This window comes from Pan paniscus, chromosome 1, assembly GCF_029289425.2.
Source record: "Pan paniscus chromosome 1, NHGRI_mPanPan1-v2.0_pri, whole genome shotgun sequence".
Classification (NCBI taxonomy): Eukaryota; Metazoa; Chordata; class Mammalia; order Primates; family Hominidae; genus Pan; species Pan paniscus.
In genome coordinates this window covers 511,708-525,409 of record NC_073249.2, presented here as the reverse complement: position 1 = coordinate 525,409, position 13,702 = coordinate 511,708, and the positions used below count along the sequence as shown (strand labels likewise).

Genomic DNA, 13,702 nt, shown 5'->3' with positions numbered 1-13,702 from the left:
GTGGGCCTTTGACAGAATAATATAAACATGACATAAAACGTGTAGGATGCAGCTAAACCAGTGGTTACAGAAAAATTTATCCCCATAGATCATTAGTCAATATTTAGCCTTCCTTTCTTCTTAATCTCCTAATTCAAGAAGATAGAATTAAAAATTTTCAAATTATATCTATAAAATGTGAAAAGAAAAAGGATGAAGTAGACACCATCTATATATAAATGTGTGTAGAAATCATAGATTAATATTCATGTTTCTGATTTCAGTTCCACATCAAAATGTCTATAATCATTTTTCCACTTTCATGTTCTTATTGCATTATTTTAAAAAATATTTTTAACTGAAATATTAAAATACATATTTTATGGGGTACAATGTGATATTTTGATACATGTATATTATTTGTAATGATGAAATTAACCTAAAGAACATATCACCAATTTTCATGGTGAGACATTTAAAATGTACCCACTTGGCAATTTTGATATATACAACACATATATATTACATATATAATTATAATTTTGTATTATATATAATATACATTATACACATAAACATACGTATCTATTATATATACAATTATAATATTTTGATACATACAACACGATATCCAACTTTGATACAAATGAACAAGATTTTCTTCTATTTAAAGGCTGAATTACATTTCACTGTGGATATATGTCTTGTTTTCTATATCTATTCATCCATTGATGGATACTTAGGTTGATTCCATATCTTGGCTATTGTGAATAATGTTGCAATGAACATGGGAGTGCAGATATCTCTTTGACATACCCATTTAAATTGGATACATCCTTATTAATGGAATTCCTGAATCATAAGGGGTTCATACTATTAAGGCCTGCATCAAAAAGTCTGAAAGAGCACAAATAGGCAATCTAAGGTCACACCTCAAGGAACTAGAGAAACAAGAACAAACCAAACCCAAACCCAGCAGAAGAAAAGAAATAACAGAAATCAGTGCAGAACTAAATGAAATTGAAACAAAAAATTCAAAAGCTACATGAAACAATGTTGGTTCTTTGAAAAAAATAAGTAAAATTGATACTGTTAGCAAGATTAATCAGGAGAATAGTCAAATAAGCTCAACTAGAAATGAAACAGGTGATATTACAACCAATATCACAGAAATACAAAAGCTTATTGGTGGCTACTGTGAACACCTTTATGCGTGTAAAGTAGAAAACCTACAGGAGAGGATTTAGTTTCTGTAAATATACAATGCTCCTAGATTAAACCAGGAAGAAATAGAAACTCTGAAGAGACCAGTAACAAGCAGCAAGATTGGAATGGTAATTAAAAAATGCCAACAAAAAAAGTCTGGGACCAGATGGATTCACAGCTGAATTAATTGGCATCAATCCTACTGACACTATTCCACAAGATAGAGAGGGAAACCTTCCTAGATCATTCTATGAAGTTAGTATTGCCCTAATACCAAACCCAGGAAAGGACATAACAAAACCATAGACCAATATCCCTGATGAACATACATGCAAAAATTCTCAACAAAATACTATCTAACAGAATCCAACAGCATATCAAAAAGATAAATCATCATGATCAAGTGGGTTTCATAACAGGGATTCAGGGATGGTTTAACATATACAAGTCAATACATGTGATACATCACATAACCATGTGACTTTTGTTTTTAATTGTGTTTATCTCAATAGTTGCAGAAAAAGCATTTGACAAAATCCATCCCTTTATGATTAAAACCCTCAGCAAAATCAGCATACAAGGGACATTCTGTAAGGTAATAAAAGTCACCTATGACAAACCCACAGCAAACATTATTCTGAATGGGGAAAAGTTGAAGGCATTCCCTGTAAGAACTGGAACAAGACAAGGATGCCCATTTTTGCCACTTATATTCAATATAGTTCTGGAAGTCCTAGCCAGAGCAATCAGACAAGAGAAGTAAAGGGCATCCAAATCAGTAAAGAGGAAGTTATGCTATCGGTTTGCTGATAATATGATCGTATACCAAGAAAACCCTAAAGACTCATCCAAAAAGCTCCTGGAACTGATAAATGAAGTCAGCAAAGTTTCAGAGTACAAAATTAATGTACACAACTCAGTAGCTCTGTTAATACAGCAATAGCTACCAAGCTGAGATTCAAATCAAGAGCTCAACCCAATTTACAATAGCTACAAAATAAAATACTTAGGAATACCTAACCAAGGAGGTAAAAGACCTCTATGAGGAAAACTACAAATCACTGCTGAAAGAGATCGTAGATGACACAAATAAATTGAAATACATCCCATGCTCATGGGTAGGTAGAATCAATAATTGAAAATGACCATATTGCCAAAGCAATGGACAAATTCAATGCAATTCCCATCAAAACACCACCATCATTCTTCACAGAACAACAATCCTAAACAATCCTAAAATTCATATGGAACCAAAAAGCCCACATAGCCAAAGCAAGACTAGGAAAAAAGAACGAAACCAGAGGCATCACATTACTCGACTTCAAACTATACTATAAGGCCATAGTCACCAAAATAGCTTGGTACTGGCATAAAAATCAGTATATAGACCAATGGAACAGTATAGAGAACCCAGAAATAAAACCAAATACTACAGCCAACTGATCTTCAACAAAGCAAACAAAAACATAGAAGTGGGGGAAAGGACACCCTATTCAACAAATGGTGCTGAGAAAATTGGCAAGCCACATGTAAAGAATGAAACTGGAACCTCATCTCTAACCTTATAGAAAAAACAACTCAAGATAGATCAGACTTAAACCTAAGACCTGAAATTATTAAAATTCTAGAATATAACATCAGAAAATGTTATCTTGTAGACATTGGCTTAGGCAAAGACTTCATGACCAAGAACCCAAAAGCAAATGCAATAAAAACAAAAATAAATGGGACTTAATTAAACTAAAAGGCTTGTGCACAGCAAAAGACATAATCATCAGAGTAAACAGACAACCCATGGAGTGGGAGAAAATCTTCAGTCTCTACATCCAACAAAGGACTAATATCTAGAATCTACAAGAAACTCAAATCAGCAAGAACAAAACAAAGCCATTAAAAAGTGGGCTAAGGACACAGATAGACAATTCTCAAGAGAAAATATACAAATGGCCAACAAACATGAAAAAAATGCTCAACATCACTAATTATCAGGGAAATGAAATTCAAAACCACAATGCAATACCATCTCACTCCTGCAAGAATGGCCATAATCAAAAAATCTTTAAAAAATAGACATTGGTGTGGATGTGCTGAAAAGGGAACTCTTTTACACTGCTGGTGCAAATGTAAACTTGTACAACCACTATGGAAAAGTGTGGAGATTCCTTAAAGATCTAAAAGTATATCTACCATTTGATCCAGCAATCCCACTACTGGGTATCTACCCAAAGGAAAATAAATCATTACACGAAAAAGATACTTGCACACATGTTTACAGCACCACACTTCACAATTGCAAAAATATGGAAGCAGCCCAAATGATCATCAATCAATGAGTAGATAAAATCATATATTCACACATATACTCATATATTCATATATACTCATATATACTCATATTCATATCTTCATATATCTTCATATATCTTCATATGTATATATATGAATGCTACTTAACCATGAAAAGGAATGAAATAATGGCATTTGCAGCAAACTGGATGGAATTAGAGACCGTTATTCTAAGTGAAGCAACTCAGGAATGAAAAACCAAACATTGTATGTTCTCACTCATACGTGGGAGCTAAGCTATGAGGATGCAAAGGGATAATAATGATACAATAGACTTTGGGGACTTGGGGGAAAGGGTGGAAGCAGGTGAGGGATAAAAGACTACACATTGGGTACAGTGTACACTACTTGGGTGATGAGTGCACCAAATTCTCAAATTGCCATGAAAGAACTTATTAATGTAACCAAACACCACCTGTTCCCCAAAAACCTATTGATATAAAAAATATAAATAAATATCATATATACATCATCCAGGGGCAGTAGCTTATGCCTATAATCCCAACACTTTGGAAGGCTGAGGTGGAAGGATTGCTTTAGCCTAGGTATTTGAGACCAGCCTGGGTAACATAGTGAGACCTCATCTCTCCAAAAATTAAATTTTAAAAAATCAGGGAGGCATAGTGGCACGTGTCTATAGTCCTAGCTACTCAGGAGGCTGAGGTGAGAGGATCGCTTGAGCCCGGGAGATTGAAGCTGCAGTGAGCCACAATTGCGAAACTGCACTCCAGCCTGGGTTGACAAAGCAAGACCCTGACTCAAAAACAGGGCGGTATATATTTTACAGGTACATCAAAGTCTTATCTGTGCTCTCTTGAATTCCCTCTCTTAGTGTCCTCAGACCAATTTTTTTAAACAGGTGTGTATCTTCCCTATCAATTTTTAATATTTTTATTGCAGATATGTGTCCAAATGTAATATTTTAGCAGGATGTATTTGTTAAATGGTAGCACACTGATCATTCTGCAACATATTTTCCTTCAACTTTACTAATTGAAATGTTCACAATAAATTGGTATTAATATTGATCATGTGTGCATTTTCTTTATATTAATATTTAGGTTTACCACTTTTTCATGCTTTATAATGTAACAGAGTATCTATCCTTGTATAATCTCCTTGGAAGTCTTAGGTAGTGAAGAAAGAACATCTTCAATGTTATGAGATATTACTAAATTCATCTCTAAAGGAGTTGCACTAATCTCTCTAACCATCATTTTCCCTTCATTTAACAAATAATCAATTTTTACTATTATATTGGTGCAAAAGTGATATATGCCAGGCATAGTGCTAATGTTAGAAAACAACAGAGAAGAAAATAAATATATTTTGGTCTCCCTGTGCAACAACAAAAACCCAAACAGTGAATAGGTAAAACATATGATGTGGTCATGCCAGATGATGATATATGTTATGAACATAAAATAGGGAGCACTGTTGCAAATTTTAAATATAATTATGGATTAGTCAGAATGCACAAGGTAATGCCATAGTAACATCTCAAGCTGCACAAAAACATTGTTTATGTGATGTTCACATTGTAAATCTGTCAGATGGTACTCGGGGTCCACTCATCAAAAGTCCCTCAAGGACCTCAGATGATGGATAAATTTGTTGACCATTTTGTCATTTTATGTTCTAGAATATGTTTATATTTGTGGCTATACATGAAGCTTGTACAACTATTGAAGTATATCCATAAAAAAAATAAGTGTACAGCTCATTAAGGATTTCATAGCAGTACCTAAAATATATCTAGAATTTTGCAATTTTACATATTAATAACCCTCCACCTGCCATTTTTAAACACTTATTTAGATTTCTAACTTTCATACCTATACAGCATTTGGATAGCCCATTAATTTTTAATTATACATATTATTCATGTGGAATTTTCATTGAAACTTAGGAATAATTAAAATACAAGAGTGAGTTGAAGCTTGTGTGAAGAGTATAAAAGAAGGATTGTGATGTCTGAGGTGTGAGAGTTCTCACTGATTGAGTAGAGCACGCCTTCATACAGAAATTGTCATATTATCTGAGCATTTATGACTGGTAGAGTTTATACAGAAATGCATTTGGTAAATTCACAGCAAAGAAGCAGGATACGAGAAGTTATGAAGGAATATGAAAGTGTGTGGTTTAGATACTCTGAGATATTGGAAGAAGCAATGTTGGAAGACAGGGTGGGTACCAGCCAAGGAGAGAATATGCTCATTCTGTCTCCTGGTGTCAGTATCTGCTTCTGCAGTTGGGCTTATGAGTTGGATTCTGCATCTGAGGATTCAACCAATCATGGACTTAACCAATCATGGATTGAAAATATAATTAGGCTTATCATGGTCACATTGGTACAGACTTTTCTAATGTTTCTATTTTTTATAGTGACATAGTAGGTGTATACATTTATGGGGTACATGAGATGTTTTCATACAGGAATGTAATGCATAATAAATGCATGATGAAAAATGGAGTATCCTCTCAAGCATTTATCTTGTGTTACAATTTTATTATACCCTTTTAGTTATTTTTAAGTGTACAATTGTTATTGACGATGTCAGTCTATTATGCTAGTACTTATTCATTCTAACAAGTTTGTTGTATCCATTAACCATCCCCACCTACCCCTTCATCCCCCCTAGTCCCCTTCCCAGTATCTGCTAAGCATATTTCTAATTTATATCTCCATGAGTCCAGTTGTTTCGATTTTTAGGTACCACAAATAACTGAGAACATGCAATGTTTGTCTTTCTGTGCCTGGCTTATTCGACTTAGCATAATGGCCTCCAGTTCCATCTATGTTGTTGCAAATGACAGGATCTCATTATGTTTTGTGGCTATATAGTACCTATCATGTATAAGTACCACATTTTCTCTACCCATTCATCTGTTGATGAACACATAGGTTGCTTCCAAATTTTAGCTACTGTGAACAGAGCTGCAACAAACATGGAAGTGTAGATGTCTCTTCAGTATATTGATTTCTTTTCTTTTGGGTATATACCCAGCAGCGGGATTGCTGGATGATACGTTAGCTCTATTCTTAGTTTTTTTGAAGAACCTCCAAACTGTTCTCTGTTGCACCTTTAAATACAACTTTAAATGCAACTTCACATTCCCACAGAGTTTATGAGGGTTCCCTTTTCTCCATGTCCTCACCAGCATTTGTTATTGCATGTCTTTTGTATGAGAGCCATTTTAATTGGGATGAGATGGTATCTCATTGTAGCTTTGATCTGCATTTCTCTGATCAATGTTGAGCACTTTTTATGTGCCTGTTTTTGATTTGTATGTTGTCTTTTGAGAAATGTCTATTCAATCTTTTATCAATATATAAATCAGATCATTAGATTTTTTCCTATAGATTTATTTGAGCTCCCTATGTATTGTGGTTATTAATTCCTTGTCAGGTGTGTAGTTTGAAAACATTTTCTTCCATTTTGTGGGATGTCTCTTCGTTGATTTATTTCCTTCACTGTGCAGAAGCTTTTTAACATAATGTGCTCTCCTTTGTCCATGTTTGCTTTGGTTGCCTGTGTTATGGAGTATTACTCAAGAAATATTTTCCCAGACAAATATCCTGGAGATTTTCTCCAATGTTTTCTTCTGGTAGTTTCATAGTTTGAGGTCTTAAAGTCTTTAGTCCATTTTGACTATATCTTTGTATATGGCGAGAGACGGGACTAGTTTCATTTTTCTTCATATAGATATCCACTTTTCCCAGTACAGCTTATTGAAGAGACGATATTTTCCCCGGTGTATGTTCCTTGCAACTTTGTAGAAAATGAGTTCACTGTAGGTGTGTGGATTTGTTTCTGAGTATTCTGTTTTATTGGTCTATGTATCTGTGTTTATGCCAGCACCATGCTGTTTTGGTTATGGTAGCTCTGTTGTAGTATAATTTGAAGTCAGGCAATGGGATTCCTCCAGTTTTGGTGGGTTGGTTGGTTGGTGGTTTTGCTTAGAATAATTTTGGCTCTTCTGGGTGTTTTGTGCTTTCATACAAATGTTAGGATAGTGTCTTCTATATCTGTAAGAAATGTCATTGGTATTTTGATAAGGATAACATTGAATCTACAGATTGCTTTGAGTACTATGGATATTTTAACAATATTGATTCTTTTGGTTCATGAACCTGGAATATGTTTTCATTTTTAGTGTCCTCTTCAATTATTAATGCTTTATAGTTATCATTAGAGAACTCTTTCACTTCTTTGGTTAATTCCTATTTAATTTTATTTGTGGCTATCATAAATGAGATTACTTTTTAAATTTGTTTTAATCTATTTGCTATTGACATATAGAAATCTGCCTTGTATCCTGCAACTTTCCTGAATTTATTAGTTCTAATAGGTTTTTGGGGAGACTTTAGGTTTTTCCAAGTATAAGGTCCTGTCCTATCTGTGAACGAAGATAATTTTACTTTTCTTTGAAATTTGATGCCATATCTATATCTCTATATATCTATATCTATCTATATATATAGATATATTTACATATAGATAGATTTATTTATATTTGTTTCTCTTGTCTGATTGCTCTAGCTAGAACTTCCAGTAATATGTTGAATAACAATGGTAACAATAGTTGCACTAAAGTGCAAGACTAAGTCTCCTTTAATTTTCTTTAATTTTCTGTCTACTTTCCTCAAGCAGAAGGAGTCTTGCCCCATAGCCACCATAGCTGGTAATATGCTGAGTCTCACCCGGAGCCAGCATGCCTCAGAGTTTCACCCAAGGCCCTCATGACTCTGGCTGGTATCCAACCCTGATGTGGCTGAGCTGGTATCCAAGATGCAAGACAAAGTCCTCCTCAATCTTCCCTCTCCTCTCCTAAAGCAGAGGAAAGAGGCCTCTTTTGGAGCCACAAGCCGTGGAGGCTGAGGTTAGGGGATGAGTTTAGCTGCCCTGGCTGGTGTTTTAACAGGTCATGTGTCCCCCGAGTCCACTGGCTCTGGGCCCAGATTAGCATTAGGATTTGCAGCTCTTGTGGCCTAGACGGCCCTTCAGGTTTGTCTGTGGCTCCAGAGCCACTTTAGCCCTTCATGGTGAGGCTTGGGTAACTCAAGTTCCAAACACTGGGATTCGCAATTCCCTTCCAGCAATGGCTGGTTTAAATGTGCCCTTCATGGTGGGTGTCAGCTGAATTTGGTCTGGGTCTTCTTTCTGCTATAAGAAGGGCATCGCTGAGCTCAGTGTCTTAGAATTGCTGGCTCTCCCTCTCCTTAGTGCACAGAGAAGCTCTCCATACCACACCACCGCTGCTGGGGGATGAAGGAGTGGTAGTGTCAGTGATGCAATACTGTTTTTCCAACTTCTTCAATGCCTCATTCAGAAATATGAATTTAACTCCATGTACTGTGAGTGCTCACCTGAGTTCTGGTTCTTGTGAAGGTGTTTTTTGTGTAGATAGTTTTTAAATTGCTGTTCTTGCAGGGGGATGATCAGTGGAACCTTCTATTCTGCCATCTTGCTCCATCCTCCAGACTTTTTTCCTTGTCATTATTTCCTAAAAAATACAGTATAACAACTATTTACATAGCATTCATATTGCATTAGTTATAAGTAATCTAGACATGATTTCAAGCATACGGGAAGATTTGTGTAGGTTATATAGAAATACTCTACCATTTCATATTAGGGTCTTTAGCATCATGGATTTTGGTATTTTCACGATGTCCTGGTACTGAGGACAGATAGTGAGGGATGACTGTACACAGGGATGAATACACTACTCAGTACTTGAATGATTGACATGCTAGAAGGACTCAGCACAGTCTCGGAACCTCACAGGCACTGAGAAAAGTGGCTCCCTTTTCCCATTCTCTTTCATTCCCAAATTATATAATCTAAATTCAATGAGACTAATATTTCAAGGTAAGTCTCTGAGCCTTTAAGGAGAGGGGCGATGTGGGAGAAGGTCACCCTGTCATGGAGAAATCTTAGGCCACATTCTGTCATCAGATTCATAGATGTCTTAAGAGTCACAGAAGCATAGCAAGTACATAACACTCCTTCTTTTGATTCTGAGAAAGTGACACTCAGAGCTTTTAGTGTCTTGACTAAGATTACACAATTAATTGGAAGCAAATATAATAAATGGTAAATGTTTTAGAGCCTTAAAGGTTGTCAGACTCTGATATTTTCTCCTGAATCTGGGAAAGCCCCAGCTGTGTTAATGGAGAGTGTCTACAGATGCAACTTTTCCCCACGAAAGATGGCTTTGCAGGGCCATTTCAAAATATGTCAAAGACATACTTTGGGGTAGAATATTTTGATTTTCCTCAGGGTCTGCTGTCTGTCATGTGATGCTATACCAGAGTCAGGTTGGAATTTGGTATCTTATTGCCACTCAGAGTCTGTTTTGTCAGTCTTAGGAACTCTATTTCAATGTTATTGCTGGTCAGTTGTGCCTAAATTCCAAAAGATGGGTGTAATGAAGTGTGTCTCCCTTCTTATGTCCTGCAATTAAGCTTTTCAGCTTTCCTGAGATTCTCTTGGCCTAGAGGGGGTCTGTTGATTAGGGGTCTTAGGATTTTATATTTAGTTTACAGATTTCTGACACTGGTTTTGCATGATCCTCCCTTTGTGAGGTTCAGATTTGCTTTTACAAAGAGAGAGCTTATTTTAAATGTCTGATATGAAAATATAATTTTAAACTAGAAAAATGAAGTTGTTTAAAAAATGTGCAATGTCATGAAAAAGATGGATTTGCTTTTGGATAGATGCATCGCATAAATGAAAAACATGTTTAATTCCCACGTGGACCGTGAGTGGAAAGTTAGAATATAACCATCAAAAACAAATAGCAAAACAAAACAAAAATACCAAAATAGTGGATTCTGAGAGGGTCTTAAAGAAAATAGAAGCTCCAGGGAAGAGACAATGCCAAGTACAGGGAAGATGAATAAGCAGGAAAAAATAAATAAATAAATAAAGGAAAACAGGGCAAAGAATTAAGCAATAAACACCTCAATTCCCTAATGTGAAGAAACTGATGATGTAATTTTCTCATTTTCATTCTGAATTTAAACCCCTTTGCTTTGGCCTTAGAATGGTGAAAGCAGCTTCACTGAGCTGGCGTGGCTTAGATTTATTCTCTGATGGAGCAGAAGAGGTGGAGCAAATGGTTTGTGCTCTATGTGCCATGTTAGTCTCTTTGTTGAAAGGTGTCTTGATGACCTGTCTCTTCAGTGCTTTATAAAGGGGATAAGTAAGGAACAAAGATACCTGACTCTTGTTGCTAGCTCTTTGTAATTCTGACTTTAGGTTTCCTGAAGTCCCAGGGTTTTTTTTTGTTTTGTCTCTTGTTTTGTGTGTGTGGTTTGTTTTTGTTTTTTTGCCCTAGGAACAGTGCATTGTATTTCACTTTGCGTTTCCACGTGCCTCAGTCACTGTTAGTTTTTTCCTCAGCATTATTTCTCTAACCTGCAGTACAGCAACCCTGAGGATGACCAAACCTCAGTCATGGAGCTCCTGACTCTTCATTAGCCTAGAAGTTAGTGGGCTTTTTAACTTTGAGACGATTGTATCAAGCATGATTGAAACAATTCAACTGGAAAATTAAAACTGAAATATTCAGACAAAGCAGTCACTGAGCAAAGCTATGAATTTATGGGAGGGGGTGGTGATTAGTTTGTTATGCAAAGGAGATGCAGGACAAGAGGATCCCTAGGCTTGGTTGCAAGGCTGCGGTTTTATGAAAGATTCAACACAACTGCCTCATGTGCTTTAACTTCATTTTTCAATCACTATGCACGGAATTTTGGACATTTTAGGCATGATTTTGGGGGATAAATGGTATCAGCAAAATGAAAATAAGTATTTTGTTTATATTTCAACTAAATACTTGATATTTAGGGCATCTGCAGCATTTATTGCTGTGATTTCTTGTAAAAATGTTTCTCTGCATGACAGTTAATAAATTAAATGCCTTAGATTTCACTGGGGACTGGGAGAGGGCTCACTGTCCCTACTGCTGCTCTCCTGCTCGGCACTAGTTCTGCACCCCAAGCTACTCTCCTCAGGCAGGCAGGACTCTCCCTCTGCTCCTCTGCCCCAGTCAGCACTACTTATGGAATGCAACCTTGTGAGGAACAGCAGAATAAATTCAAAAGTTTTCATGAGGAAAGTGGACTTAAATGGAGATATATAATGGTAGAAGAAATTTAAGGAGACTTCAAGTTTTCAGATTATTTCATGGTATTAGTTATGATATTTGTACCATTAACAATATTAATATTAACCTTATCAGCCATGATTTCCATCACTGAGTCCTGGATGAGCTACTGTATCCAAAAAGTAGTGAAAATTTCAACCCATCACTAACACTGTGTTACAGACCTAATGTGCATTCCCTACTTCAGTCTCTAACCATCCCACGAGGCCAGTATACTTGTGTTCTTAATTCTGGGGGGTAATAAATAAGACATAAAGAGTGTACCTGTCTTCACTCTTGACTTAGCTCAGGAATAGTCACCTCCCCAGATCTGTTTCGTAGTTCACTTTAGCTTGTGGCCAAGATACAACTTGACCTCTCTAAGATTTGAACTTATGATTTTATGTCAGTTTAAATCAATATTTAGAAAAATAATTCAAAGCACATGTCTTACCAGAAAAAGGTCAGGAAAGCCATGTACATAGGAAAGATTTAAAATTAATGACTTTTCTTTTCCCTCAGGTGGAAACCGTGAGCCAGTCATGTGCTCAGGGAATCAAACTTCTCAGAATCAAACAGCAAGCACCGATTTCACCCTCACGGGACTCTTTGCTGAGAGCAAGCATGCTGCCCTCCTCTACACCGTGACCTTCCTTCTTTTCTTGATGGCCCTCACTGGGAATGCCCTCCTCATCCTCCTCATCCTCTCAGAGCCCCGCCTCCACACCCCCATGTACTTCTTCATCAGCCAGCTCGCACTTATGGATCTCATGTACATATGCGTGACTGTGCCCAAGATGCTTGTGGGCCAGGTCACTGGAGATTATACCATTTCCCCGTCAGGCTGTGGGATCCAGATGTTCTTCTACCTGACCCTGGCTGGAGCTGAGGTTTTCCTCCTGGCTGCCATGGCCTATAACCGATATGCTGCTGTTTGCAGACTTCTCCATTACCCACTGCTGATGAACCAGAGGGTGTGCCAGCTCCTGGTGTCAGCCTGCTGGGTTTTGGGAATGGTTGATGGTTTGTTGCTCCCCCCATTACCATGAGCTTCCCCTTTTGCCAGTCTAGGAAAATCCTGAGTTTTTTCTGTGAGACTCCTGCCCTGCTGAAGCTCTCCTGCTCTGACGTCTCCCTCTATAAGACGCTCATGTACCTGTGCTGCATCCTCATGCTTCTCGCCCCCATCATGGTCATCTCCAGCTCATACACCCTCATCCTGCACCTCATCCACAGGATGAATTCCGCCGCCGGCCGCAGGAAGGCCTTGGCCACCTGCTCCTCCCACATGATCATAGTGCTGCTCTTCTTCGGTGCTTCCTTCTACACCTACATGCTCCCGGGTTCCTACCACACAGCTGAGCAGGACATGATGGTGTCTGCCTTTTACACCATCTTCACTCCTGTGCTGAACCCCCTCATTTACAGTCTCCGCAACAAAGATGTCACCAGGGCTCTGAGGAGCATGATGCAGTCAAGAATGAACCAAGAAAAGTAGTAAAGGGCAAGCATTGTCCCCTCCTCTTTCTATAATTCCGTTACTCCCTATCTCTCCTCTCTTTTGCCCTCAGGTCCCCGGGTCCCCAGCACAAAGCCCACTCATATTTTCCTTCTTTCTTATACGTGGCGTTTTCCCTCCATACTGCTTATTGCTCCCATTTATCTCATTGGATTTAATATCTTTGGAGTGTTTTTAACTGCACTGCTGTAGCTGACCTATGAAAGACCTTATAGAGTGCCTTTTATCTTATCTCCCATCCCAGGTTCATTGAGCATTTTAGTATGAGACTTGGTCTTAAACACTTTACCCCTCGGAGAGACTCATTGTAAAGACTTAGAATCCTAGCAGAGCCCTAGAGGGGAGTATTGGCTGCTCCCTCCCTTTGCAATACATTGTAAACCTCGGTTCACATTGGCAGCCACTGGGGTCAGTGTTTCTGCTATTGTATCTCAGTAAGTACAAAGAAACGCATTTTCTCCAAAGGCTGAAGTGAACTTTGTAGTGTAAACACCA

At 37.5% G+C, this 13,702-nt stretch overlaps 1 protein-coding gene across 1 annotated transcript; it reads left to right on the top strand.

The window, feature by feature from the left end:
* Positions 1 to 12,230: 12,230 nt before the first annotated feature.
* On the top strand, positions 12,231 to 13,186 carry LOC100970305 (olfactory receptor 2T3). The gene is given in 2 exon segments (XM_008968258.5): positions 12,231 to 12,720; positions 12,723 to 13,186. Coding segments are annotated over 2 exon segments (954 nt in total).
* The last annotated feature ends 516 nt before the right edge of the window (positions 13,187 to 13,702 follow it).